General features: G+C 54.5%; 2 protein-coding genes across 14 annotated transcripts; one reads left to right on the top strand and one right to left on the bottom strand.

The window, feature by feature from the left end:
* Nucleotides 1-2,780: 2,780 nt before the first annotated feature.
* On the top strand, nt 2,781-19,018 carry TMEM150A (transmembrane protein 150A). Of its 11 annotated transcripts, XM_084807151.1 has the most exons (9): nt 4,005-4,131; nt 5,167-5,254; nt 11,251-11,454; nt 14,390-14,437; nt 14,544-14,630; nt 14,908-14,975; nt 15,920-16,047; nt 17,223-17,400; nt 17,954-19,018. In XM_084807151.1, exons 3-9 carry the CDS (start codon nt 11,390-11,392, stop codon nt 18,193-18,195), a joined length of 816 nt encoding a protein of 271 aa, XP_084663277.1. In that variant the 5' UTR covers nt 4,005-4,131; nt 5,167-5,254; nt 11,251-11,389; the 3' UTR covers nt 18,196-19,018. The 11 variants fall into 11 exon arrangements, with proteins under 11 accessions (XP_084663278.1, XP_084663277.1, XP_084663276.1 ...); XM_084807152.1 differs by lacking the exons at nt 4,005-4,131; nt 5,167-5,254 and adding an exon at nt 2,781-2,804; XM_084807150.1 differs by lacking the exon at nt 5,167-5,254.
* Nucleotides 15,341-26,599, bottom strand: RNF181 (ring finger protein 181). Of its 3 annotated transcripts, none has more exons than XM_084807181.1 (5): nt 26,472-26,599; nt 25,671-25,804; nt 24,664-24,779; nt 24,485-24,559; nt 15,341-16,220 (listed from the first exon to the last, which is right to left on the bottom strand). In XM_084807181.1, the coding sequence occupies exons 1-5, from the start codon at nt 26,558-26,560 to the stop codon at nt 16,167-16,169; spliced, it is 468 nt and encodes a 155-aa protein (XP_084663307.1). In that variant the 5' UTR covers nt 26,561-26,599; the 3' UTR covers nt 15,341-16,166. The 3 variants fall into 3 exon arrangements, with proteins under 3 accessions (XP_084663307.1, XP_084663306.1, XP_084663305.1); XM_084807180.1 differs by lacking the exon at nt 15,341-16,220 and adding an exon at nt 21,413-21,688; XM_084807179.1 differs by lacking the exon at nt 15,341-16,220 and having other exon boundaries at nt 24,313-24,559.
* Nucleotides 26,600-27,697: the final 1,098 nt, after the last annotated feature.

The following is a 27,697-nucleotide window of genomic DNA, read 5'->3' as shown; positions in this document are numbered from 1 at the left end:
CCTATCTTGGGGAATTCTTAAAGAGAATTCTCTTCGGTGGGCAAGAGAAGTTCTGAACTGTGTTTGACTTTATACAGACACGAGGGCTTGTTTTTCTCCTCCTCCTCGAGTCTTTGAGAAGAGTGGGTTCACATGGTGGCAGAGAAACACATCTGGGGCTGTTCTGTTTGTCAGTCACCATTATCCAGCAGTAGGAAGGGCTCAGTGGAAGAGCACCTGCTTGGCATGCAGAAGGTCACAGGTTCCATCCCCAACATCTCCAGGTAGGGCTAGGAAAGAATCCTGCCTGAAACCCTGGAGGGCCGCTGCTGCTGACTCTGTATAAGGCAGCTGCCTATGAACAGAAAGCTGTAATACAAATTGGAGGTTTTTGTTTGTTTTTTAAGTGGAGGGAAGATAAATACTGCTCATTTATACCGTCCTATGTATGCCTACTCAGAAGCCACATTATGTTTAACGAGGCTTACCCTCAGGAAAGTGTGCATAGGATTCCAGCACAAGTTACTTTTGCAGGGAGGTTTGCACCCTGATGTTCTGCATGTTTACTCAGAAATGAGTCCTGAGTTGTGAGCATGGTACTGCAGGCTTAAGAACGTAAGAAGAGCCATGCTGGATCAGACCAAGGCTCCATCTAGTCCAGCATTCTGGCTTAATACAGTACCTACCCGATTCCAGTCTAATGAATTGACTACCCCTTTAGCTCAGTCCTATGCATGTTTTCTCATTAGAGTTTTTTTCATTTGGCATGAACTCAAGCTTCTGTGGTGAGGGAAAGGCACTTAGTACATGCTCAGAGTTTCTCCATAACTTAGCCCTAGTTTTGAAAACAGACTCATTGGCTGAATCCTGGTGAAATCTTGGCACAAATGAAGTTATGGGGAGGAAGATACAATGGGAGTGTGTGCATAACAAGGAGGAGGTAGAGGAGAGTTGCACAAAACAAAATATCTGTTTTTATGAAGAGTTGCTGGAGGATGGTAGGATGAGGAGGGATGGTTGCATGGAGGAAATAGAATTGGTAGGGGGAGACTGTAAGTGCTCAGTGGTGAAAGAAAAGCATTCTGCATATGCTCAGAGGCACTCTGTTTAAGAACATAAGAAGAGCCATACTGCATCAGAACAAGGTCCATCTAGTCCAGCATTGTGTTCATGCAGTGGCCAACCAGATGCCCACATGAAACCCACAAGCGGGACATGAGTGCAATAGCACTTTCCCACTCATATTCCCCTGCTGCTAACACTGGTGAAATGTAAAGAAATTCTAGTCATTCTAAATTTGCATGCATGTACTGTATATCCTTCAGGAACTTTGCTGGTTTCTTGCTTGGGGGACGCCTCTAATGACCTGTGCATTTTCATACAAATTTATCCAAAAACTATGGGAGGGGGTGAAGGGAAGTGAAAGTAAATCACCTCTCCCCCAAATTAGAGAACTCCCCTTCCACATGAACTGCTGCACCTATCCTTCTGAAACTTTGCTGGCTTCTTACTTAGGGACACCTCTAGGATGTCTGTAATTTTCAGAACAATGGTCCACAAGGAACATAGAGGAATATGTCCTCTTTTGGAGACCTCAAAATGTCAAGGCCACCCTTGCACAAAACTCCTTGTGGCTATCATTCTGAAATTTCCCATCTCCTCTGATGGGACAATGAATACTGAATTTTTTATCCAGTTAGTTCTTCCAAGGAATAACAATGGTATTGGCAGTTCTCTTTAAAAGAACATCAAAATACGAACTCTGCATCTATTTTTCTGATATTGGGCAGGTGGGGGCTATTATGCCTGAAATTATAATCCACTTCTGACCAAGAGAAAAAAGTAATTTTTTTCCTAATTTCCTGTGGTAGTCAGCAGGAAACATAAAGGTTCATTTTTCCAAGCCTTGACTCAGGTTTGGTGTTGAGCTGAAGTGGACCAACTACAAATTGGCCCAAGCAGAAATGGAATGTTTTCCAAAATGCCGAACCGGGGTCTGAGTTGAAGTGAGGTGGGGGGTCAGTGCATGCTTCTTATGCGTGTATGTATGTAATCTATACACACATGCAAGCACATCACAGGCACCCCCCCCACACACACACAAACACACATCTCTATATATCCAGGGGTGTAGTGGTGGCAGGTCGTGCTGGGGCTTTGCTCCAGCACTTTTTTTGAAGCCATCCCCCAGCTGGGTTGCAGTCTGGTAGGGAAGGATGAGGGAGTGTGGGCTGGCTGCCTCTCCTCGGCCAGCCAAAGGGGGCAAGCAAGAGAGGGAGCTCTGCAGCCTCCTCTCCCCGCCCCTCTCCTCAGCTCTCGGCTTCTCTGCCTGTCTCTGCTCCTTGCCCACGTGCCCGGCGCTGCCCTCGTCTCCTGCAACCCTGGCCACCCGTTCAGGGCTGCAGCTGCTACTGGGCATGGCAAGGGGGGGAGGGGGGCTGCCACCATTATTTACTTATGGGCAGGGCAGGTGGCTGGTTTGTGCCAGTTTTTAGGATTTATCACACAATCCTATGCATGTTTACTCAGAAGTCCGTCCCACTATGTTCAGTTGCCAATTGGGCTTTCTCCCAGGTAAGTGCGCGTAGGACTGCAGCCTTAGCTGCCTTCCCAAGATCTCTGTAAATTGAATTCGAAATAAACACCCATTGGGTTGCACTCTTAATTCTTGAACATTAATTTCTACAGTAAGTGGAATTGCCAAATGTGACCTGCTCTGTCAGCTACACTTTTTGGTACAAGGTCGGCATGTATCTGGGCAAACAAACCCTGCGGGAGGGAAAGGTTAGGGGAAAAAAATCAGTTGCGGGGAGAGGAGAAAGAAGGTAGGTGTGTGTGTGTGTGTTTCAATCCAGCTGGGTGTCTGGGCATTTCTGTTGTGGGATGGGGGAGATGTAACAAAGGAGCTTAGGGAAGGCTAATGGGTAATGTTGGGGCACTAAGGGAGTGTGGAAGGGGGCTGTTTAAATGAGAAGGGTTAAATGAGTCCATGAGGGCTGAGTTGAGAGGGTGAAGCTTCCATAGAGGATCATAGTTTGAAAACCTAAAATGTTTGTGTTTGAGTGAGTGGGTGAAAAAGATGAACACCCCTGCATTTTTCTCAGACATCCAGTTGAAATACCCCCACCTCACTCTCAGCTGCCCTGTTTTTGGATCCCAGTTGAAGGCTGTATACCTTCAAGGTTGCACAATCTTACGCGGGGCGTGGCTGTGACTCTCATGAAGGGGCCCTGCACTCCTGAGGTGTGCTTAGCCTCCAACGCACGCGTAAATTTGTGTTGCGGGCCTGTGCCCCGGATCTTTTAAGGGCCCTGCAACACCCCCGCACCTGGCGCTTACCCGGTGGCCTTTTGGCACCCGGTGAAGGCCTTTCTGCTCTCCCAGGCATTTAAGAACTGCTGTTAGTACTCTATTCTCCTGCCAGTTTTCATCTGGCTTTTTGATGTTGTAACAGTTTTATTCTTTGCTGCTGTTTTAATGGCCGCGCGGGCTCTGGCCGGGGCGCTTGGCGCGCGGCAGTCCGGTCCAGCCGGCGCCCCGCCGCTCCGGAGCGGCGTCCGGGCTCCCCGCCACAGGGAGCAGCCGCGAAGGGAGGCGCCCCGTCCGCTGCCCCCGGCACGCGGCGGACGTTTCTCCGCCCCGCCAGGCGCCGAGCGGGCTCACGCGCCGAGTGCTCCGCGGGGTCTGCGCTGGCACGGGCGGGGCGATTTTGCCAGAGCTCATCCCAAACAAAAGTCCCAGCGGGAAAGGGCGGCAAGGCCCCGTGCCTTCGGGGGGGAGCCGCCGCCGCCCAGTGGCGGGGCGCCCCGTGCGGCCCGCCGTCCAGCGCTGATCTCTCGGTTCCGCGCCGGAAAGAGCCAGACATGGCCGCCTCTCCCGCGCGCGCCCGGAGACGCAGCGGCGCCGCCTTCTCCGGGCTCCGCGCTGGGAAAGGACGGTCCGGGGCGCTCTCTGGGGGAGGCGGGGGCATCGCCGCCGTCGTGGCGGAACTACATTTCCCGCCGCCCCTCGCGCGCCCCGCCCTCGGGCTGGTGGGAGGGGGAGGACCAAGTCTGGTCGCCTGGGTGGGCGGCGGGGGAAGGGGCGAGGCCGGCCCGGCCCTTGAAAGGTCTGCGAGGGGCGAAGGCGGCGGCGCTCCTCGGCGGGGACCCGGTAAGGGCGCCGCGCCGCAGCCCCTGCCCCTCCCCGGGAGCAGCGCGCGGAGCTTCCCCTGGCGAATGGCTGCCTGCTCGCAAGCGCGGAGACGCTCGCCCCCCAGCCTTGCCGGCGCCCCCGGCGGCGCGGTGCCCCGGAGGGCAGGGGCCCGCCCGGGCGCGCAGGGAGCCGGCGTGCGAGCGCCGCGCCCGGGCCCAGGGGCGCCTGCTCCCAGGGGCTGGTCGTGGCCTCCCGGAGGCTGCTGGTGCGGCGCAGCCCAGCCCGGCTCCTCTCCTCTCCGGCCCGCCTTCCCCCCGGGCCGGGCCGGCTGCTCCGCCAGCCGCCTGCGCCTCGCCTCTGCGGAGCACTCGTTCCCCGGCCGCTCTGCGGGAGGGCCCCTCGGCGCCCCTGCCCGCCTTCCACGAACCGGCCGCAGACGCCGGAGCGGCCCGGCTGGGCCGCGGCAGAAGCGCTGTGCCCACGGGAGCCCGCGGCCGCGGGTAGCCTGCTCAGCCCGCCGCGCCGAGGGCTGAACGGGGCTCCGGGCGCGAAGCGCCGCCTAGCCGCGGGCGGCCCCGAGAGCGGGCCGGCGCGCGAGAGTCGCGGCGTCAGCTGCCGGCCCGTGGGACCCCTGTGCCGCGGGCGGGATGCCGGGGGGGGACCGCCGCGTGGCGTGGCGTGGCGTGGCGGGCGGAGAGCGGCGGAGCCTGCGTGTGATCGCTGGCGGGGGCCGTTTCGTGGCGAAGTTCGTTCCGCGCGTCGATAGCGGGTGTCGCTGCAGGCATCGCATTGGATCGGGAGTAGACCAGGGGCGACTTAAACTCCCCCCCCCCCCGGGAAGCTGGTGTTTGGGGGAAACGCTGTTGGAGGAGGAGGGGGGCAGGTTCGCGCATTGCAAGTGGGGCACGCAAGAAAGATGAGCGGCGTCAGGCAGCTTTATTTTTCCACGTGGCAAGTGAACAAGCAGGAGAGGTACTTAATTCTTAGCTCTCTTGGCCTCACTGGCGAAATATAAATCGGGCTTTGATACATTTGAAGCATGTTATCACGTAGGAGAGATGTCGTGTGTAAAGGGCACCAGTTCTTTGCTCGAACTCGGAATGAAGGAGTGAATGAAAGACCCGGAAGTCACTGAAAGCACGTGAGTTTGTGGAGCTGTTTGCATTGCTTGTTAAAGATCACATAATGTGTGGCTAAAAGACACAGAGAGAGGCCGAAGAAATGGCTACAAAGCAGTTGAGTGGGCTGAGGAGAGGAAAAAAATAATAATTAAATTTTCTTATTTTTTATACACCACTTTTCTGCACATCTGTATTTAAAGTGGTGTAAAATTAAAATCAGTAAAACAAATCAATTAAAACAATCAAGTCAATACATCTGACACTAAAAGGCAGCAACAGAGCAATAAGATCAGACCGAAAGAAAAGTCAGCTCCAAATACCTGTTTGGAAAAACAACCCTTAAATCATACAGTTGGAAGAACCTCAAAGGTCATCTAGTCCAACCCCCTGCTGATTCAGGAAATCCAGTGCTACAGCACCCCCAGGTGCTGCTCAAAAAGCTAACGAAGGAGAGTCCGCCATCTTCTGAGGCAGGTGGTTCCACTGTCAAACAGCTCATAACATCAGGAACATCTTCCCTAGAGATAGGTTTAAAACGGGCCTGCCAGATGGTTTACAGGGCAGCCTTGGCACAGAGGATGCCCTTGCGCTATCAGAGCCCCAGGCAGAGAATTCTGCAGTGTTCTGCAGACGAGGCGAAGGCTTGCTGTAAGCAGCATCGGCCAGAGCATACATTTCTATCCAGTACATGAGAAAGAATGCAGGAAATGTAATTAATTGAACTAGAGAGAGAAAATCTCAAGGCAAAGATATGTTTATACTGGCAGAAACAAATGAGATCCCACACAACATCTTCATCAGTACACTGAATGTCTCCACTCTGGAAGGTGTGTGGTGTGTGAGCTTCTTATAAACGGTTAGTTACAAAACAGTGTTCCTGTTTTGTTTTTAAAAAACGAATGTGTTAAAAAAACTTACAGAGCATTGCAAGCTGAACAGTGTAGCAATGTTCTCTGGGGAAAGACTCCAAGCATTTCATAAATGTAGACCTGGTTCACACTTAAGGCTAACCCATGGTTTATTTAAAATGTGGCTTGTTGCCCTACCCAGGCTTTGTGGCAGATGATCAGATAAACCATGTTTTGTTTTCTCAGTCCCTGCGATGTTTGTTCCCTCCTCCTTTGCCCACTCCCTCCCAGTACGGGCTTCTCAAATGCCTTTGCAGCACTGCAGTACAGGCATGTAAAGAGACTAGGGTTTTTTTTACCACTCTTGTCTGCTGTCTCTGTAGCCTGGTGAAACAAGCCATGAGCAACCCACAATTCTGGGTTCGCACGTAACAATTACTCATGGTTCAAACAATCCACAGTTCACAGCCCAGCAACAAACCATGGGTTCTTTCTGTGGGTTGTTCATAGTTAACAACCCATTGTTAACCCATAGTTCCAGGTTCTTGCGTAACGACAACTCACAATTCAACAGACCATGGTTTAATTAACCATGGTTTGTCATTATGTGCAAACCAAGTCATAGTCTGAATTGTAGGTATACAGACAAGACAGGTCCACTGGAATTCTAAGTTGTTAATACTGATGCGTAAGCTGTACTGGGCCTAAGGGCTGTGACTAATTTGGTGCAAAGAGCTGGGTTAATAGCAACAGGTTGATAGATCCAGAAGATCAATGGAATGCTGATACAGATTACAAAGAGATGTTGGAAGGCCTAGATTGGTTACCAGAAATAAATGTATAGGCGCCACCTGTAATTCATTCACTTTGGAAGGAACTAGTGGCCCAGTAAAGCTAAAAGGGGATTGAATCATATGGAAAAAACTGGACATGTAGTCTAGTGGTAAGACTAAGATAGGGGACATGCAATTTCAAGTCTCCAGTCAGACATGAAGCTCACTAGGTGACCTTGGCCCAGTCACCAGATGAGAAGTTGTTTGGACACAAGGGATGTAAATAAAGCAATTCTAAGGGTGCAATCCTATGCACGTTTAGGCAGAAGAAAGTCCTACAATGGTTGGCTGGAGAATGCTGGGAGTTATAGGACTTCTGTCTAAACATGCATAGGATTGCCCCCTAAGAGAACAGTTGCCTGCTGTAGAAGAAAACACCAGTAAGTTAACAGCAGGGTGGATTGGTTTAAGGTGTTTCAAATTATTAACTTGTAAGAAAAAAACCCTATTTAAATAATTGATCCAAATAAAAATCTTTGGTTTATATAGGGTCTTCCCAAATAAAAGTGCACACTAACTGGTTTTTGTGACCATAAAAACACATTGTTTTAAAACTGCATAGAGCCTTTGTACAACCTCAGAAGATGCATTTGAAGTTTCTTAGATATTTTACTTAATTTTTTTATTATTTTATAGAAGTTAAACTCCTTCATGTCAAGAATTATATTTATATTTTTGTCACTATACCTGCCCTTATCCACCCCAGCCTGCTAGGCTGATGAGTCATTTTTCTTTCTCCCTCCTTCCAGCATTTTTCCTGGATAGCAGGAGCAAAGCACAAGTCCTGTAGCAGCCAGCCCTCTCCATTTGTAAATGTTTATGGCTACTTGCCAATCAAATAACATAGACATTTGCCTTTTATTTATTACATTTACATGCTACTTTTTTTTCCTCTTGCAAGGTGATTTGCATGATCCTCCTCTCCATTTTATCCTCACAACAACCCTGTGAGGTAGGTTAGGTTGAGAGTTGATGACTGGCCTGGAGTCACCCAGTGAGCTTCATGGGGACTAGAACCATGACTCTCAAGTCCCAGTCCAACACTCCAACTGCTACACCACACTAGCTCTCAACATAGAGAGTCTCAGCGCCTGCCCAGTAAATTCTTCATCCTGGAGAAATTAAGACGATGGACACCCTAAGGCTTGGAAGCACACCTGGCTGGGCAGGGTGCTGGGGGAAAGCAGGAGGGGCAGGGGACCTCATGGGCATTGGGGGGGCGGGCTCTGCATCCATGGGTGCCACACTGGAGACAAGAAGGTTAGCTAGATTTATTGTATGCCTATACCACGTTTCTGAAACCAAACAAGGCGGTTTGCAAACAATTCAGAAGATAAAACAGTCAAATAAAAACACAGTAAAACTCTACAAGCAACCTTTAAAAAACAATTTTAAAAGCCAAGTTGAAAAGATGTCAGAATGCAGCGAGAGTGGAGCCCAATCACAACCCCACAGGAAGAGTTTGGGAGCAACCCAGGAGAAAGCCCTTTCTTGCATGTGGGCCATCTTCCAGAGGGCCTCTCCTGCTGATCTGAATCACTGAGCAGGTTTGTACCGAGACGGCAGTCTCTCAGGTAGCCAGGCCTTCAGCCATTAGAGCTTTAATGGTTAAAACCGTCACCTTGAATTGAGCCTGGGGAGCAATTGGCAGCCAGTGTCGATCTTTCAGTATTGGTGATGTGATCATGATACTGTGCACCGGTTAGGAGTCTAGCTGCCACGTTTTGCACCAGTTGAAACTTCTGGATGCTCTTGAAAGCTATCCCTGTGTAGAGTGCATTGCCGTAGTCCAACGGTGGTGTAACCAAGGAATGGATAACTGTTGCCAGATCAGACTGACTCAGGAAAGCTCACAGCTGGCACGCTGAACGTACTTGTGCGAACGCGCTCCTTGCCACCTGAAGGCCCGGGATAAGGATGTCTGGCATGGGGAAATCTGGTACTGGAACTTGTGCACTCCCAGCCATGGCAGGTTGTTGTGTGCAAGTCTTCCCTCCCGGCCCAGAGAGGGAGAAGGGGAGACTTGTGTACAGCGTGGCCGGCAGTGGCGGCAGCAGAAGTCCATGACCAGCTCACAGATAAGCAAGCTGGAGCTCAGGGGGCCAAGATGCCAAAAGCTTGGCAGACTTCAAACCCCCCCCCCCCCCCCCGACAGATTCCTCCGCCATCCCTAGTCCAGGGACAGTGTAGGATCCAGGAGCATTTCCAGCTACACACTTGAACTTTCATGGATGATACTTGGGGCAACTTTCCAGTCACGTAGCAATATTCGGAATGGCTGCAGAACGCATCTGGCGCACACTGTAGCAAATTTGGGGTTAATTAGCCCAGGATTTGCTGCCGTTACTTGGGGCTGTGCTTGCGCCGGGTTCAGAAGCTGCAGCTAGTGCAGAATGCAGCAGTGGGGCACCAACACCATACGTTGATCGTCTGGAGAGGGAGCCCTGGGCTTAAGTTGTTTGCTGGCTAGGCAGGACTTGGTGCGGCTGTATATCGCACGCGGAACATTCAGAAATAAAAGAAAACCGAAAGCAACCTCTCCTGCTACATAAAACTGCCAAAAGGCCTTGACAGAAGCTGGGAACGAACTGACTGGAAATTAAAGCGAGACACTTTAAAGGCATTCTTGGTAGCTCATCTTCTGGTTGGTAGCTACTCTAGTGGAGAAAATTAGTTTTCCGAAGTATTTGGAGGGATTCATGATAGCTCATCTGCTAACATGTTTTGCACTTCTTAAATCTTGATCGTCAGCTGGTCCCCTTGGGCCTAATCCACTAGGTATGACTTAATGGAGACGTGGGAGCGCGATTATTTTGATCCTGGAGCTTATTTTATTTAGTTGCACATGTCTAACCTACTTTTCAGTTCACAAGAACTTGTTGCATGAAGTCATAAATCATATCTGGTTTGACTGCATGCAGAGGGAGGTGCTCTAATACAAGGCCACTCAGGTGGATGGCAATCTTGGAATCTTTGACCATGCCTCTGAAGAGGCAAGGGCCTGCATAGATCTAGAGGTCCAGTTGTCAGTAAAGAATAGGCTTCCAGGGCAGGCATTTTGAGTGTTGGGGGGCAGGGGAGCTTGTCCTGCTATGGAAGAGTTTGTTTTTTTTGCCTAGTCCTGACTTGTTGGCATCTTGAGCACTCCGGGCATTCACATCTTCTGAAAGAGGAACCTCCAGGTCTCAAGCACCCCTTGGGTACAGAGATCCTGACCTCAGGAGGTACAAGTCTGGGAATTGCAGCTGGCCAGCAAGCCACCTCCCCTTAGCTAGAATCTCAGAAGTGCCCTGAAGATGCAGCTGGGTGGACACTGTATGGCTTCAAGAGGGAGGAGGCTGGCTGGCTGAGCAATAGGTAAGGAAGGGCATTGAGCTCATAGGAATGCAGTCTTAGACTACCACCACCACCCTGTCTCTCTTTCTCTCTCACACACACACACACACACACACACACACACACACGTGCTGGGAGGAGGTTGAGTTCTGAATTCTGTGAGCCTTGTGGGACAGGCCTCTGCTGCGACCAGCGTCTTGACATTGCTTTCCCCCTCATATTATTATTCCATTTCTATACTACCCAATAACCAAAGCTCTGGATGGTTTACAAGAGATTAAAACCTTAAAAATACAATATGAAATATAATATAAAAACCATTTACATACAAAAACAAGGTATAACAATCAACAATAAAAACCCCAGGACTGTTTCAAACCTTAACATGTGCTGTCAAATGCCTGGGAGAAGAGGAACATCTTAACCTCACACCAGAAGGATGACAGCGTTGTCACCAGGCTGACCACATGGGGGAGAGCATTCCACAATTGGGGGACCATCACCAAGAAGGCCCTCTCCATTTTTGCCATCTTCTGAACCTCCCTTTGAGGAGGCACCTGGGGGAGGGCCTCAGATGGCGATCATAGCGGACGGACGGGTAGGTTCATCCCAGGAGAGGCGCTCTGTCAGTTCTTACTGGGAGAACTTGTGGTGGCTATGAGGGCCTGGGAACTGCTCTATGAAATGTACCCTGTTACTGGACTCTGTGCAAACTTCCTGCCACATTAGCATCAAGGGTTGAATGAATGCAGGACTTGGGAGAACTTGTAGCCGTTGAGGTTGCCAAGTGGCAGTGGGGGCAGGAAAGTATTCTGTGGGCCCATTGTAGGTGACTTGTGGTGTTGGTTTTCTCCCCGACATGGGATGGCAGAACTGCCATGCCTCTCCCCAGTTTCTTTCTAGCGCAGTCCCAGAAATTGATGTTTGCAGTACGTGCTTTCCCAATTGTCCACCTCGGAACAGCCGAGACTGACGCGCCGTTTTCTGCTTCTCTTCCAGGAGGTGACTTCTGATGGTTCCAGCTGGAGGCCTTGAACTGTAGCCAGCGTCCACCCGCCCCCCTTTTCCTCTCCTCCCCCCCTCCCCATCTGAATCCTCCCCTCCCCCCCCCACACCTGTTGTGTACCTGCACTCACTAATGACAGCGTGGATCCTCCTCCCCATTAGCCTCTCTGCCTTCTCAATCACGGGAATATGGATCGTGTAAGAACTGCCTTGATTTTTGTTTGGGTTGTGCATGAAAGGCTGGCCTGGGAAGCACGCGGATGTCTCCCAGCCAGTCTCTCTCCTCAGGCCCTGGGTGGTTGCTGTGGAGTTGGGCCTCAACCTCTCCAGGGATCGTGCTGGGAGAGTCACTTGCTCAGGTGGCTCAGCAACTCTGTCACCAAGTGGTGACCGCAGTACAGCTCTCATTCTCTGTGCATGTCCCTGGGCCACACAGACTCTTGCTGCCTTGAGGTTTTGCCCCAGGACAGTGTAAACGGCACTTGGACGGCACACTGTATTTTCCTCCACAGTAGGTCAAGGTGACCCCCATCTTTATAGCATAGGACCAGGGACCTCGGCCTTTTTTTCTTTTTGCTGCCTGTGTTGGTTAAAGTTAAGTGCCCCCCCGCCCCCAATGAACTCACCTTCTTGGGTTACTCTATGGGATCTCCATAGATTCATGATGCGTGTACACTCAGAACAAGAAAACACACCCAACCTTCAAACCTTATCAACTGTCTGGCCTCTCTGTAGCAGGGATTGTACCTGCAGAGTGCAGGATTCGTTGCCAAGCCTGTTAAAAGGCACATTGATTGCTATAGGGGCAACATGTCAATAAACTGCAGAATCCAACCCTCTTCGTATGTGCTGCTCTTCAGCATTATTAACAGCACTTAAGCTGGTGCTTGCAGCTGGAGTTCCCACAGCACAAGGGTGGGTAAGTTTCCCCTGGGGAAAGTAAGTGCCACTCTGGAGGTGCAGCTTCCAGTTTTCCCCCAGTGTCACAGGGACAGGCATGTTATGCGGCCAAGGAGGGGGCTCCTTAGCGTGGCCTGCTTCACAATGACGCCTTCTCTTCAGTTCTGCAGAAAGCAGAGGCGGGCTGTGTCCTGGACTTACCCTGCAGTTCCCAGCTGCAGCCGCTGAGAGCAGCTCTGTCCTCCACCTCCAGCGCGGAGGGGAGATGGTGACAGCTTTGTGAGGGGTGTTGGGATGCCGGCCGCCTTGGCGAGTGCCGGCGTGCGGAGCGTGGCGGTGGAGGAGGAGGCTTTGTGCTGTGTCGTGGAGCAGACGTTGGGCGAGTTCCATTCCAGGGGACCACACAGAGTAATACGATGAGGCTGTGTTTTTTTGGAAACAAGTTTTGTCTTGCCCACCGCCTTAATGCAGACACAGTAGCAGCCATTTTGAAAGCTGCTCTCGCTCTTAGCCCCAGCTCAAGCTCCTGTACAGTGGCGTGGCTGCCACTGATGATTGCTGCTTGTGGCCAGAGCAACTGCATGCAGCTGTGGTGAGGTCAGAGCTGGTTTTCCATGTGGGTCCACTGGGTTGTGCGCAAAGTGCTCATGCAGCAGAAGCACGGAGACGCAGGACAGAGGAAGAAATGTGCCCACAGTGATGGGGAGCCCTGACCCCAGTGTGAAGCCCTCCCAATGTTAACTTCAGCCCTGTGCAAGCAGTTGTGGGGAGCGCTGGCAGCAAAGGGGAGCAGGTCTTTAAGCAACCTTGGCATAGAGGTGTTGGCCAATAAATTGGGCATTGCTCTGTGTCTTTGCTAAGACGTGTGTATCGGTGTTGCTGGGCCGTAGAGCAACCAGACTGCAAAGCCACAGGCCTGAGGTGGGAGGCTAGTTCTCTGCTGGCATTTCGGGCAGGCTGCTGCCATGGCAGGTTCCTCCTGGGAACAAAGGATCACCCACAGGTCTCTGCTGCTCCTGCTATTTAAACCCCCCCCCCCCCCCCCGGTTCTGATCTGGGTTAGTGGAGTGAGTTTGTGTCACAAGGAAGCTTTCCTGAGGGAAGCAGGGTCCCTCCTCAGACATGTTTATGTGGAGCCGTCAGAATCTGTGCTCTTGGCTAGTTACAGGCTGCAACTGGCTGGAGTTCAAGGAGCTATTTGTCAAGCTAAAATGGGAGGTGGCTGCTGAAGCTGAGCACGGAGAGGTCAAAGATCACATGTTTATCTTCTCTCCTAGGGGCTGCTTTGCAGCAACCCACCTAGCTTGGATCTCTCTCAGCTGGGCTGGTTTTCTGGGTAAACAACACAGAAGCCGAGAACTAGTTGAAAGTGCAGTTCTTGAAGGGCCTCGATTGCTGGAGATTTTCCATAGGCCTCCTCCCAGTGGTGGAAACTTACAGTTCTAGGTTGACACTTTTTACTGCAGCGACCCTGGCAGGAAAGCAGCAGGCCAAGGATCCCTCCTCTTGCCTGTTGCAGTTGATACTTCTCGGCTCCAACCTCTGATTCATTCTTTGAATAATTGGGAGTTTGAAATGCTCCCAGCAATAAATGGTCCCATGAGAAGGGGGTCGGAGAGCAGGGGAAACACTCGATGGCTGGCCTAGGAGGGATTCCCGGGATACAGGTTGGTGGGGACCCCAAAGCTGCAGCAGGAGCCAGACCAGCTTGCCCCCCCCCCCCCATTTTGATGTGTCCTGGTCTTTGGGAGGGGCGGAGGTGGTACCTTGGGATCCTTCTTGGCCTCTGATCAGCCGGGGGGAACCAGTCACATTTGTCCGTGTGGGGCAGCCAAAGGAGGACACGCTTGACTCTGCCCTTGGAACAGTTCACAGCTCCCTGATGCTGGCAGAATCCTCCCCTGCATCCTGTTGAGGCCGTACTTGCACACCCTGCAAATCCTGGTTCCTGTCCATTTCAGTGGAACTCATAGAGGAGGCACTCGTAGTGGAGTCTGCCCCATGTTGGGGTGTTAAAGCTTGTTCAAGTTGCTTGTCTGCTTCAGAATGAATCGGGTGCGCTTACCTTCCAGCTTCCAGCTGGATCTGACTTCCAGCTTCGGGGAGCTGGAAGTCAGATGAACAGTTAAGGGTAGGGAGGGCAACATAGTATTTGAACAACTGTGATCTTATTTATTGACCTGCCCAATTTTGTTGCTACTTTAACACATTTGGTTCTCTCTGCTTCTCCCAGGTATGCCATGGCAGTGATGAACCACCATGTGTGTCCTGTTGAGAACTGGTGAGTCCTTCTGTAAAGCAGGAGGGCAGAGTCTGGTCTCGTTCCTTGTCTTTTCCTCTTTCCAGAGCACCTTAGAAAACCTGGTAATCTGTCCAACCTGTTTCAGGTCATACAATGAGTCCTGCTCTGCTGACCCTGCCAAACACGGCTACCCCAAAAGCTGCTGCACCTTGGAGGACGTCCCTTTGATCAGGTGAGGGGGAAAGCCACTTGGGTTCATCAAGAGTAAATGAAATTGTTCCAGGGACAGCAGCTGTCCCTGTCCCTAGGGATGAGCCAGTTCTGACTGAAGACAATGTGTGCACAGGCTGTACCTGGCTGTGGCACAAACAGCTGCCTTTCCAGGTGCAGTATCTTCCCAGAGCATTAGAAGTTCATCACTTGGGCAACATCAAAGCAGACGTGGAGGATGAAACACTTCTTGCTGATTTCTTTCTGCCTTGCTAACCCCCTTGTCCTTTTTTCTGCAGTAAATGTGGCACTTACCCTCCTGAAAGTTGCCTGTTCAGCCTTATTGGAAACATTGGAGCTTTCATGGGTACGTGCCGCTTCTCCCTTTCCCCAGTTTTAGAACCCAGCTAGTGTCTCTTGACAGCATCTCTTCCTTTCTGAGCATAATCTGCCCAGGACGTGAGCCCCAAGAGAGTGGGATTTTCCAGAATAGTGCCTGGCCTTCAAGAGGAATACAGGAAGCAGAGTTGGCCAGAGAAGAGCCGATGAGACTGGGAAAAACGGCCGAGCTGCTCAAGAGCCAGTGTCGCTCTGGGAGGGCCATCCTGGATGTGGACAAATGCTTTCCTGGAAACATCCGTGCCTCTTAAAAAGCCTTTATGTTGACAAGCCCACTGCCCAGTGGCGTCCTCCCCCACCCCCAAGCAGTTCGCCATCAAAAAGTGCAGAAGTGGAGGCAAATCAATAATATGTAATATAAACTTTAGAAATAAATGTTTCTTAGCAGATTTTTCTGTAATACACAGGGAAATGTAAGGTCTGTCCTAAAGTTTATAAGCAAGGCTCTGTGTCCTTAATGGTAAAATTTAAAGTTTTTTCCCCCAGGCAATCTAAGCTGGTCTGCACCAAGTAAAACTGAATTTTCTGACCTGTGTGTGAATTATAGAAATTAAGCCAGTTTGCATAACTCTGGCATTTCTATCATGGAAACATCAAGGACAAAAAATTGCAGCCACTGAAAACAGGGTTCACTGCCAGCTCTGGCTTTTGAAATTCCACCAAAGGGAATTGGGAAATTTCAGCCCCCCTCAAAGCTGAAATTCTCAGGAATCTGGACTCTGCATCCACTGTTATATTCTGTACTTTCTAAGTTGCACATCCACAGAATTGCAACATGCATGCAGGATGCAGCATATAACTTGCGAAAAGACAGCTTGTCTGAAGGACCTCTGTGGCGGGCTGTCCTTTCAAAACGTACCTCGGTGCCTTTTCCTCAACTATCTCAGCCGCCTCTCTTTCTCCCCGCAACAGTGGTGGTGATCTGCTTCCTGCGCTATGGACAACTGATCGAGCAGAGCCACAGTTCCTGGGTGAACACAACTGCGCTGGTCACAGGCTGCACCAATGCTGCTGGCCTGGTCATGGTTGGCAATTTCCAGGTTGGCTGACATGGGGAGATGGGCACCAAAGCAGCCCAGGCCCACTGGGCAGGGGTGGCACTGGGTTGCAGAGCAGCTCCCTCTGGGAATGCGCTAGTCGAGTTTCTTTTGTGTCCTTCTCATCCGGAGAGAGAGAAAGAGAGAGACCATCTTCTTTGGGTATAGCTGGATCGCTGGGAAAGGAATGACGGAACTTGGGTCAAGAGAGGGGAGAAGTTCACGGCAGAGATTTTATTTATTTAGAGTAGTTGTAGGCCAGTCTTCAGAAAATGCTCTGAGTGGCCCATGAAGTAAAACCCCAATTAAAACAATAGAGCAAAAGAGCACAATCAGCAGAGTAATCGAATAAAATGCCACCCTATCGTTGTTTAAACATTTGCCTGGGCAAATAAACAATACAGTGACAGGCAAACCTCACAAGGGAGGGAATTCCAGACATGGGGGGTCACAACAGTGAAGGCCCGCCTCCTGCCATCGCCCACCTCACTACACAAGGCGGGAGCAGGACTTTGGGGGCTGAACTTAATCCCTGGCCAGGTTTATACAGGAATAGGCGGTTGTCCCACGCCATTTAGAGCTTTGGAGATAAAGCCCAGCATTTTGAATTATGCTTGGAAACAGGCTAGAAGTCCGTGTAACTGTCTAAGTGTTTGTACGCCCGCTTGCTCGTTGTGCTGCTGCGTTTTCCACTAACTGCAGTTGCTAGAGAGTCCGCCGAGGCAGCCCCACATACAGTGCCTTGCGATAACCTTAGGGTGTAGCTGGGAGGACCAGGGCCGCTTCCTAGCTGTGGGCAGGAATGAGGGGGCTGCTGCGGAGGTGGTCTTCTGCAAAATTGGGCGCCGCGGTGGCTTTCGGGCGTCGGTAAGGATTGCAGAGCAGAGCATCCTCTCTCATACAACACTGAGGCGTGTGCAGGAGGGCTTCCCTGAGATTGCGGCCCGTGCTAGTGAGCTGCGGGGGTGGGGAAGACGCCATTTGACTTGGCCGGCCCAAGATGTGTTGGTGCCTGAGGCAGACCTGCGGGGATGGAAGGGTTTTCCCAACAACCCTCTCTGGCCTAGCAGTGGAACAAGGAGGCCTGCGCCCTCGTTTTGCTCGGGCGGGAGAGGCAAGCCTCCCGCAGATGGCGGAGGAGGGCTTCACTGCCCGCTTGGGCTCTCCCTGGGCTTTAGGTGGACCATGCCAAGTCTCTCCACTACATCGGAGCTGGTGTTGCCTTCCCCGCTGGCCTGCTCTTCGTCTGCCTCCAGTGTGCCCTCTCTTACCACACTGCCGTCTCTGCCCTGGACCTCTGGATGGCGCATCTACGTGTCTTCCTTGCCACCGTGGCCTTAATTTCCCTTGTTCTCAGTATCCTTTCCTGGCGGCCTCTGGGGGTAGAGTGTGGGGTGGGCGGCAGTGGTGCAGCACCTGCGGCGAGCACCCTTCAGTCCTGGGCCAGGCCTGCTCGCTCGAGGGGCCTCCTCAGGGCTTGGCTGCGTTAGTGGGCTCGCTTGTCCTGCCCCGCTTCGCTCGGCCGGTTCTCTCCTGGCTGCCCAGCGCTGCTCAGGTACTTGCCAGCCGCATGAACCGAGGCCTGCCTGGCAGGCAGGGTAGGCCGCTGTTCCAGCCCACCGCTGCACAGTGGGGGAAGGCTGGCTGGGAACAGAGTCAGCCGCTCGCCAGCCACTGCAGACTGGGTCATCTCGCCCAGGCGCTCCTTGTAATGCCTAGCGAACCAGGGCAAAGGGAGCCCCTCCTGAAGGAGGTCGGACTGCTCCACCCACCGGTAGGGCGTGGCACCTATTCTGCCACCTCTACAGAAATGGGGGCCGCATCAGCTGGCCCCGGCGCGCCTGGGGGGAGGGCACCCCCTGCGCACGTGACGGCACGGGTCTCCCGTGCTTCCTTGACTCTCGCGCAGGCGGCATCTTCTTCATCCATGAGAGCTTCCTCCTGCAGCACCTGGCGGCCATCTGCGAGTGGGTCTTCGTCATCGACATCCTCGTCTTCTACGGCACCTTCACCTACGAGTTCGGTGCCGTCTCCAATGACACCATGGTGGCTGCGCTGCAGCACTCGAACAGCAGGGGGTGCAAGTCGCCGGGCAGCAGCAGCACCTCCACCCACCTCAACTGCAACCCAGAGAGTATTGCCATGATATGAGGGGGCTGCAGCGGGCTGCCCTTTTTTCCCCCAGTGGGGGAAGAGCAGCGCCTCCTCCCTCCTGGCAATTTTAATTTGTACCAAAAGATTTTTTTAAAGATGAGAGCGTTGCTGCCAACGCTGCCCTGACCCCCTCGGTCTAAGTGAGGGGCTCTGCCGGCGTCTCTCGGCGCGCCAGATGGGAGATGTGCCAGGATGCTGCGAGGCTGTTTGGACCACCTCAGCCGCAGCCAGGCCGCGGCAGCCTTCCTGCCTCCCCTGCTGGCTGCAGAGCCACCCCTTAGGGCTGTTGGATCAGTGCCAAAGGGAACCGTGGTGGCCTCTGGCCTCTGTACGAGCAGGCCTGGCTCCAGCTTCCCTCAGAGGCGCCATTTGGGTGCCTGCGAACGACAGCTGCCCTTGGGAATAAAGCTGTGCCTCACTGCCACCCCCTCTCCCCCCCGGAGCACGTGAATGGACCTGCAGACGTGGCTTCAGCAATGGGAGGCGCTTTGAGCTATGGGAGACGGGCCCCCCCCCGCCACTCCTTTTTGGAGTCACGTTCCTCCTCGCAGCCTGGCCTCCAAGAAATAAGGAACATGCACCTGGAGTGGGGGCAAACAAAATGGGACTTTGCCCTGGGGGAAAGGCTAATACCTTCTGCCCCCCCATTGTGCCACACATTCTTAATCTGCAGACTTCCCTGGGCTCTCCCATAGTTCACCAGGGAGGGGGGGCCCCTCTGGCCCTTGGCCCCAAATGTCTAAGCTGGTGTTTTGGTATTTTTTAGAACTTTTTTATATATCTCTATATAAGATGTGTATAAAGAGAGTTGTATCGGAGCAGTGCTGCCTTGCTTGGTTGGTGTGTGTGTGCATGTAGCAGCCGTGGCATCGGGGGGGGGGGGGCGTGCCAGCTGCCTCCAAGCCTGCAGGCAACGTGCTCTTGGCCAGGGGGCTGGCAGCAGCCAAATGCGTAGCGCCTACGGAGAAGTGGGGTGCCCCCAGCATTGCTACCTGCTGAAGAAGGGGGCCCTCAAGGAGACTCTGTGCTGAGAACGGCAGTTTTGTCATGAAGGCAGCTGCTTTGAAGTGGTGGGATATGGCCGAGTTGTCTTGCCTCGTGCCAAAACCAGAAAGGGACGAGGAAGCTGGAAGGTCCTGGGCAGGTGCGAACATAGCGGCTTTCCCTTGCCTAAATCTGTGTTGGGTGAGGGGAGTCTACGTTCTGCAGTGCCTCTTCAAGCCCTTCTCAGTGGTTGCCTTCAGTCACATGTGGCGAAGCTAAAGGCGGCAGCAGCAGGCAGGCAGGGACAAGTGCCTCCCCTGCCAAAGGCCTGAGCACTTTTCTCACCCTTCAGCTTCTCTCCCTTAGCTGTAAAGGCAGCTAGGCTTTTGTAACTGCTGTGAGAGTTCATCTGCAATGAACTCACTCCTCCATGGACTTGCATTGCTCACAGAACGTAAGAAGAGCCAAGCTGGATCAGACCAAGGGTCCACCTAGTCCAGCATCCTGTTCACACCATGGCCAGCCAGCTGTCGCTCATGCCCACAAGCAGGGCATGAGCGCAACAGCACCCTCCCACCCACGCTCCCCAGCAACTGGTTTGCGTAGGCTCTCTGGTTCTGGAGATGGCACACAGCCACCAAGACTAGCAGCCACTGATAACCTTTTCCTCCAGGAGTTTGTCCAACCACCTTTTAAAGCCATCCAAATTGGTGGCCATCACTACCTCCTGTAGTAGTGAATTCCATAGTTCAGCTCTGCGCTGTGTGAAGGAGGACTTCCTTTGATGTGTCCTGAATCTCCCACCAATCGGCTCCATGGGAGGACCCCACTGGGTTCTAGCATTTTGAGAGGAGAAAAATTTCTCCCTATCCACTTTCTCCACACCACACATAATTTTGTACACCTTTATCATGTCTCCCCTTACCCCTTTTTCCCCAGCTAAACAATCCCAGCTCTTGTAACCTTCCCTCATAGGGGAGATGCTCCATCCTCTTGATCATTTTAGTTGCCCCTTTCTGCACTTTTTCCTGCTCAACAATACCCTTTTTAGGTGTGGTGACCAGAACTGTACACAGTATTCCAGGTGTGGCCACCTTTTTTCTCATGTGTTTCTCACCCACATTTACAGCATATCATCAACATCTGTACTAAGGCGCAGGTGGAGAGCATGAGGACAGAACCGTGAGGCGGCCAGTAGGATGAAACCAGCACAGCCGCCGCCACCTGCACTGCCAGTTCCTAGATGTTTGTAAGCTGGTGGCATGCAAACTGATTACTAGTCCACTGGTGAAATGGCCAGGGAGCTCGGGCCTTTGCTGGCCCCTCATTCCCTCAAGCCCAGTTTCCATCTGCAGCTGTAGAGGGAAGGCCCATGGCTCAGCGCTGAAGCAGGCGCTTTGCACGCAGAAGGACCCAGCTATGGTCCTCTGCATCAGATGGAAAGTAATGGGGTGGGAGCACAACACTCCACCAGAGGCCTCGGAGAGCCACAGCCAGCCAGAGCTGACTGGGAACATCAAGCTGGAAGGAGACTGGTGCACGGCAACCGCCTCCATTCCCCTCTCTGGCCAGATCCGTTTACACTTGGGGAGATTAGATCCCAGTGCACAAGGGCCTGGATGTGATGTGGTATGCTGGTTCCAGACGCGCACAACCGGCTCGCCAGAGCAAAGGGCCTTCTGCTCTCTCCATTCGTGCCATGAGAAACACGTACAGGGGAACTGGCCATAGGCTGCCTCTGTGACACCCTCCTCCCCCAGAGCCTGGATTAATAGCTCTCAGTATTTGGGAAGCAAGCAGAGCAGCAAGAGGGGCTGCTTCGCCCACTAGAGAGCTTACACCACACACACACACACACACACACACACACACCCCAGCTCATGGCCGCCTACAGGACAGCCCCCACCAGGCATGGCTTTGCTGGGTGTAGGCCTGGCTAAAGCTGCAAGGGTTTCCTTCATGTGGCAAATTACATGGTGGATTCATGCAGGCATCAGGAAATTTGCACGGTATGAGGTGAATCTGCCTGAGTGGCTGGATTCAAGAGGGGAAGAAGAGCAGAGCAAATTTTCCTGGCGCTCTGTTTTCTTGCACTTTAGGCGGGTCTGCCTAGGCCTGGTGCCCTTTTACATTAGCAGCCCCCAGGGCTTCTCCCTTCCCCCAGAGGAGCGCACGCCAGAGCTTGCAAGCATCGTTCTTTCAAAAGGCCCCACTTTGGGGGGCAGCTAGAGAGAGAGGTGCATACGAAGTCTGGGGACATTTATTCCTGATGCGCAACAAGCCCTTGGTGGGGTGGGGGGAAGGAGGGTTGCGTGAGGGGGCGGCTGCATCTCTTGGCCCCGAGGGCATCCTGGTCCCTGGCGGTCATGGACGAGTGGGTGGTGGAGCCCTTGTGCTGGCCAAGAGCAGGCAGGGCCCCGCTGCCCAGAAGTGTGGGGGGGTCCTGTTACGTGTACATGGCCCCGTGCAGATACTCCAGGCGGTGGGCCTGCTGCTGCCGCCGCACCTGGAAGATTCAAGGGAAAGGGATCAATGCTGAGTTTATCAACTGCCGTTTCTCCGGCAGAAGCACAGCAGCTGGCCTGTCCCCCACGGGAGCCGCTTGAGGAGAGGGGGCAATTCAGACCTCTCCTCGGTATTCAAGGCTGCTGAGAGGAGTGGCACCACACTTGCCCAGGGGCCCGATTTGCCCGGAAGAGCCAGGCACCTGCCCCCCAGGGCCACCCTGCTGCACACAGTCTCCTGCCTGAGTGGCTGCACAAGCAAAGGACTTGGCAGGATTTGGCCAGAGCCTCCACCCCACTGTCCAGACCTGCCCCCCCTTGTGCTTGTCAAGGCTTACCGCACCTTCCGGACCTCCTTGGGGGGGGGCGGGTTAGGTCCAACAGAGCGAACACGAAGAGGAGCCTGGAGCGCCACCCACCGCCTAGCCCAGGGGTGGGCCTCTTGCCTCCAGCCACCCTGGCTGACAGATGGAGGGGGCCTCTCACAGCCTGAGGGCCAGATCCCAGCACTGGGCAGGGCGGCTGCACAAGGTGGGGGCCCAAATGCCCACACCTCAGCCTGTGGAGTGTGGGGCTCTTCTGGCCTGCAGAGAAGCAGCTCAGCCTTCGGGGGGGGGGGGAGATGGCACAAAACCCAGGAAACCACCGAACAAGCAGCAGTCGGGGCAAGGGGGGGCTGAGGGCCAGATCTGGCCCCTGGGCCTGAGGTCCTGCACCCCTGGCCTATACCCCCAGCAGCCCTAGGTGGTGAGGGATGATGGGAGTGGTAGGCCAAAGGATCTAGATGGCCACCAGTTGCTCCTGACCGAGTTCCAGGCCATGCCCTCCCACAACTGCCAACCAAGCCCCACCTGGCCTGAGGGGAAGAGAGACAGCTGGCCACTAGTGGGCCAGTTCACATGACAGGACAGCCCCATGGTGGCTATTTAGCCCCTGCTGAGCCATGGCGCATGCTGGCCCCCAATCTGAATATGTAACCCACGATCAAGGGCCGTGCGGTCCAAACCAGGCCATCAGGGCTGACATGAGGGTCAAGCAAGCCTCACAAACCCCCCACAGCTTGGTTCGCGGGATGCCACACCCCCAATCGGGGGCTGCATATTCAAATGGCGCCTGGCCTGTGCTGCGGCTCACTGTCGCTTAATCCTTGGTGAGCCCCAGCATGTCCTGAGAGCCGGGTGAAAGAGTTCCCCCCCACCCCCTGCATAGGCTGCCTTTACTGCTGCATCACAAAATTGTTCCTGACGCTTTTTTTTTAATATAAACCACTTTTCAAGATCCACCTGAAAAGTGGTAGATAAATATCTCACATACATACGTGCAAGGGGAGCCCTGCAACAAATCTTGCAGCATGGCCTGCTTCCGTGCAGGGTACCTCCCACTGTCTTCCATTCCCCTTCCCTCTGGCAGGCAGGATTCTGACATGTTCCATCCCCATTGCGTTGCCCGGGCTTTCCCCCTCTTCATTGGGGGGGGGGGCAGATTAGGTTAAACACACTGCTGCCCAAGCCCAGGGGGGAAGGCCGAGGCTGTGTGGCACTTGCTCTGGGCCACGAGTGAGTTCACGGCAGGGCGCTTCCAGAGTCACAGCTCAGTCTCATGAAGCCGGGGTATTTTCACTTGGTTCGCACAACACAGCCGGGTCATTGTGGGCACAGCTGCTGTTTTGAATATGCAGTGCTACATGTTGTGCAAACCCAGCCATCGTGGGATATTTGAGGGTTAAACAACCCTTGCATAACCCTAGATTGGTGGAAGGGTTATGTGAGGTTTGCTGAACCCTTGAATAACCAACTATAGCCAGGTTTGCACAACACGCCACAGCCACTGATTGGGGGTTGCATATTTGAAATGGCAACCACACACATCATGGCTCGTTGGCAGTTAAATAACCCGCAGTGAGCTGGCCACATCATGCAGACTGGCCCAATGACTATCCGTGGGTTGTTCAAACCATGGTTACTTGGGGCCGCGTGGGAGTGAGCTGCCTCCCACCTGCTCGCCCCTTCTGCTTCATTTCCATTTTAGTGAACAACCCAGCAGTGCCTTGTTCTTGGGTTGTGCTCCATAATGTCTAAACCTGGCACTCTGGGTTGTTGTGGGAGAAACCACCCCGAGTTTTAACCCATGTTTGTTGCTAGGTTAAATCTCTTGGTTGTTTCTCCCTAGCCAACCCAGATCGGAGTGCCCCTCATGTGCTGCAACGGTAACTTCTGCGGCGGGGCCAGGAAGCGCAACCCCGTTCTCCCTCCTCACGACTTATCATGTGAAGGAACGCCACGCAGGGCTGGAGCAAAGCAAACTTCAGAGGAGGGGTGCTGGAGAAATTCGAGATGGATTAAAGTGAGCTCATATTTCTAAGAATCCGACCTGCGGAATCTGCTGTGGAGCGCCCCCCTCAGGCCACATGGAGTCCATGGACTTTTGGATGTTTTTTTTTACTTTCCCAAAATTTATGCATATAAATCAGTGGAAAAATACATAAGTATCTGCTGAGGAAACACTGAATGGAATGGGGGACAATACACTAAATGTTATGTACTGAGGTAAATTATGTAAATACTTACATAAATATTTACATAACTATTTGTGTATTTTTCCGCACGATTAAAAAAAAATATTCGCATCCGTCTGTGGGTTGGTGACAGAACAAAAGGCACCTGGCAATCCGTGAAACACAGACAGAGCGGATTTTACACAGTCCGTACATCCCTACTTCAGATCAAAGGCAACAGCAGACACCACTGCGGGCTGCCGTGAGAAAGGCCCCGGGTGTCGTTCCTGTGTGAGCCCCTCACCTTGTCCTTCTTGTACTCTTCGTATTCCTCATCATCGGTGGGCAGCTCATGGCGGCAGAGGGGACAGGAGTTGGTCTGGGCAAGGAGGAAGGAGGCAGAATCAGGGTCCGCAGAAAGGTGAGGCGACGCCCTCCCCATCCGAACATCGAGGGCCCCCTTCGCCTGGCCCTGGCTCTCACCTTTCCAAGCCAGGGAAGAATGCAGCCTGTGTGGAAAAGGTGCTGGCAAGGCATCTTCCTGGCCACCTCCTCCTCCTCGAACTCCAGCAGGCACACAGGACACTTCAGCCCTTTATCTGGCCCACCAAGAGGGAAGAAAAGGGGGAAACACACAGCAGCATCAGGCTGGCCCCAAGAAGACTCAACTCCCGCATATGCAGGCACTATCCATTTTCCTTTGGTCCGCTGTATTCACAACCCAATGCTTGGCTTTTGCGGTTTTTGGATTCTTTTTATTTTTCTGTCAAGGGGGGCTGGAGGTCCTGATGGGGAGACTACAGAGTACCACACAGAGCAGAGGCACGGCCTCCTCTGGACACCAAGGCCCTGAACAGACACTGCCAGAATGGCTTCAGCTTTGTCTTCACATGCAAGAGGGACAGAATCTTCAACGCCCTTTTACTGTTTTTAAGCAGCGAGGAGTCAAGCCATTTTGCTCCAGATGCTGCTCACAAAGGCCCTCTGCTGCTACCAGTAATCCTGCTCCAAAGCTGAGGGGAAGGCTGACGGCTTGGATTCGGTCAGGAGAAAAACAAGCCCCAGCTAGGCCAACATCTCCCCTGACCCAAGGAGGCCGGCAGGGCAACGGCTTCTGGCCAGCTCGGCAGAGGCTTTTCAGCAGGTCAAGTGGCAGCCCAGAGGGAGATGCTTCTTAACCATGCCGGACCTGGGAGGAGGTCCCAGCCAGCATCCAGGTGTGGGGACTGATCATCACCACTATCGCACTGCAACTGGCATCCCCGCTGCCAGCAGAAGGCCCATTTGGGCCTCCAGTCCCTCCCCTCCGACCCAGCATCTGGCCAGTCTGCCCTGAATGCTGGCTGCACACCCTCCAAGTTCCTCGTGCGCACTCCACAGACACAGCCAATTCTCATTTGTGTGGACACCGTCCAAGCCAAGGCTCTCGAAGCGGGCAGTTGTACAAGCCTAACGACCTGTTCCAGTGGGGATGCCCAGGCCCTTCATACCTGCTTGCAATGGGGTCACTGGCACTGCAGGAAGGCTCTCGACAGCCTGCCGGGCAGCTGGTGGGGGCAGCCGGTGGTCCCAGTCTCTGCTGTCCAAGGAGCCCACGTCGATCTCCAGGCCATTGAAGAGAGACCTGTGCATGTCAGAGAAAAGGTGGGTCAGCGCCCCACCCCCAGCCCCCTGCCCAAAGAGCTCTGAGTCACTCAAGAGCGTGTGACCCAAACCCCAGAATCATCTAAGCTACGGTGGGCCTCCCCGCTTCACTTGCTGGGAGCAGCTGGATAACCAAAAGGTTGGGTTTTTTTCTGGAAGAGAAACACCTGTTTTGCTAAAGTGGGAGAAATGGTGGGCAAGTTCCTGACATGGAGAGAAACCCCACAGCTGGCCCCTCCAGCACATCTCCCTGCAAAACCCACTTTTCCAGGAAGCCTGGCGCCCAGGGCCTCCTCCCCCAGGCTGGCTGTGCCTCAGCCTAGCCACGTGCAAGAGAAGCTCCTGCCTCCCGCTTTGCAACCCCTGCTGCTGAACGTTCGATTGCAAGCTCCGCGGGGCAGGGGCCTCTCTTCTAGTACCGCGCAAACTGCCACGGGCGCCGGCAGCATCATCACGACAACAGGAACTACTTCAGAACTTCCGCCTTCGCCCGCAGCGCAGGAAGCCTCGCCAAGCCCCGGAGGCGGCGCTGCGCGGAGGCCGGGGGGGCGCGATCACAGGCGCCACCCCCCGAGGCCGCGCGGGGGCAGGACTGCCGCTGCCCCCCCGCGCGCCGCCCAGCCGCGCCGCCTCCCCCGCGCGCCCACCTGGCCAGCTCCAGCAGGGCCTGGCGGTGCAGCTCCTCCCGCGGCCCGGACCCCGGCTCGCAGTCGTGCTCCTCGAAATAGGACGCCATGGCGCGAGGCGGCCGGCGAAGGGCGGCCCACCCCGCAGCAGGCCTGGGCGCGGCGCGGCTCCGCCTCGGCGCGTGACTGGGCTCGCTGCGCCGCAGCCGCGCTCATTGGCCAGGCCGCGCGCGGCGGGGCGCGGGGCCGGGCTGCTCCCTCTCGCGCCGCAGGAGCGCTGCGGAGGCCGGGCCTTGCCTGCTGCCGGCGAGCGCCGGGGCGGCCCTCCGCTGGCTCGGCCTCCCCGAGGGCAAGGTCCCCCCGCTGGCGGGACGTGCCCGGCGCCGCGTCGCGCCAGGACCGCCCGCTCCGCAGTCCCCGAGCCCCAGGCCCTGTGCCGGGGAACCGCGCGCCCCCGGTCTGGTGGACAAGAGCTCCCACCCTCCCTGACCGTTGCGCGCGCTGGCTGCGGCTGAGAGGGCGGCCGCCGGCCTCTGGAAGGCCGCTGGTTCCCTGCGCCTGTTGCATACCAGCCTCGCCGTGGGACTCCTCAGGTGTCCCCGCGCGGCGTGGTCCCGCAGGCGCTCGCGGCGCCAGGGCCCCCGCACCGGCCCCCTCGTGACTGCTCCGAGCGGCCCCTGAACGAGCGGTGCCGGTTTTCGAACCGCGTGCCGGTGCAAGCCCCTGGCCTCCCCCGGGGTCCAGCCCCCGACTGCGATGCCGGCTGCCTGGGCCGCGCGCGCTGCGCAGAAGAGGGGGGCCCTCGGGGGCAGATCGAGCCGCCCGCGGAGCTCTTCTCTGCCTTGCCTTGCCTTGCCTTGGGGAGCGAGCGGGGAATCGAGCACGGCCGGGCCGGGCCGGGGATGCGGGAGCACGGCGCGGGGGAGGGGGGCCGGTTGAGCGGCAGCGGGGCGCGTCAGTGAAGACGGCGGTGCTAGAAGCGGGAGTTGGAGAGCCGGCTGGGGGGCCAGGGCGAGGGCGGTGGTGAGAGGCGGGCGGTCAGGGGGGCTGTTGAGACGGTTCTCGGACAGAACGATTATTTCTCATTGTTTCTCAAGTGCCTGCTGCTTCTGGATGTTGCGTCCCAGAAATAGATGCACGTTCACCGATCCAACTGCCTGTCTCTGGTCCGGCTGTGTTCTAGGTATAACGCATCTCACCCATGTGCTGGCGCTGAATTTTGCAGCCTATAAATGGGAATCCTGTTA

Source organism: Heloderma suspectum, chromosome 6 (assembly GCF_057233095.1).
Source record: "Heloderma suspectum isolate Gila_16-S chromosome 6, 16-S_ref, whole genome shotgun sequence".
Taxonomy (NCBI): Eukaryota; Metazoa; Chordata; class Lepidosauria; order Squamata; family Helodermatidae; genus Heloderma; species Heloderma suspectum.
The sequence above is the reverse complement of the archived record's forward strand: the minus strand, read 5'-3'. Positions and strand labels throughout refer to the sequence as shown.

Excerpts from the sequence above, each read along its gene's own strand:
- RNF181 (XM_084807179.1), bottom strand. The coding sequence starts at position 26,560 with ATGGCGTCCTATTTCGAGGAGCACGACTGCGAGCCGGGGTCCGGGCCG. Across the intron at positions 25,805-26,471 it reads GCCCTGCTGGAGCTGGCCAG|GTCTCTCTTCAATGGCCTGG; the intron begins GTGGGCGCGCGG and ends TGACATGCACAG. Across the intron at positions 24,780-25,670 it reads AGTGACCCCATTGCAAGCAG|ATAAAGGGCTGAAGTGTCCT; the intron begins GTATGAAGGGCC and ends TTGGTGGGCCAG.
- TMEM150A (XM_084807142.1), top strand. The coding sequence starts at position 14,416 with ATGTGTGTCCTGTTGAGAACTGGTGAGTCCTTCTGTAAAGCAGGAGGG. Across the intron at positions 14,631-15,919 it reads GAGGACGTCCCTTTGATCAG|TGGTGGTGATCTGCTTCCTG; the intron begins GTGAGGGGGAAA and ends TCCCCGCAACAG. Across the intron at positions 16,048-17,222 it reads TCATGGTTGGCAATTTCCAG|GTGGACCATGCCAAGTCTCT; the intron begins GTTGGCTGACAT and ends CCTGGGCTTTAG.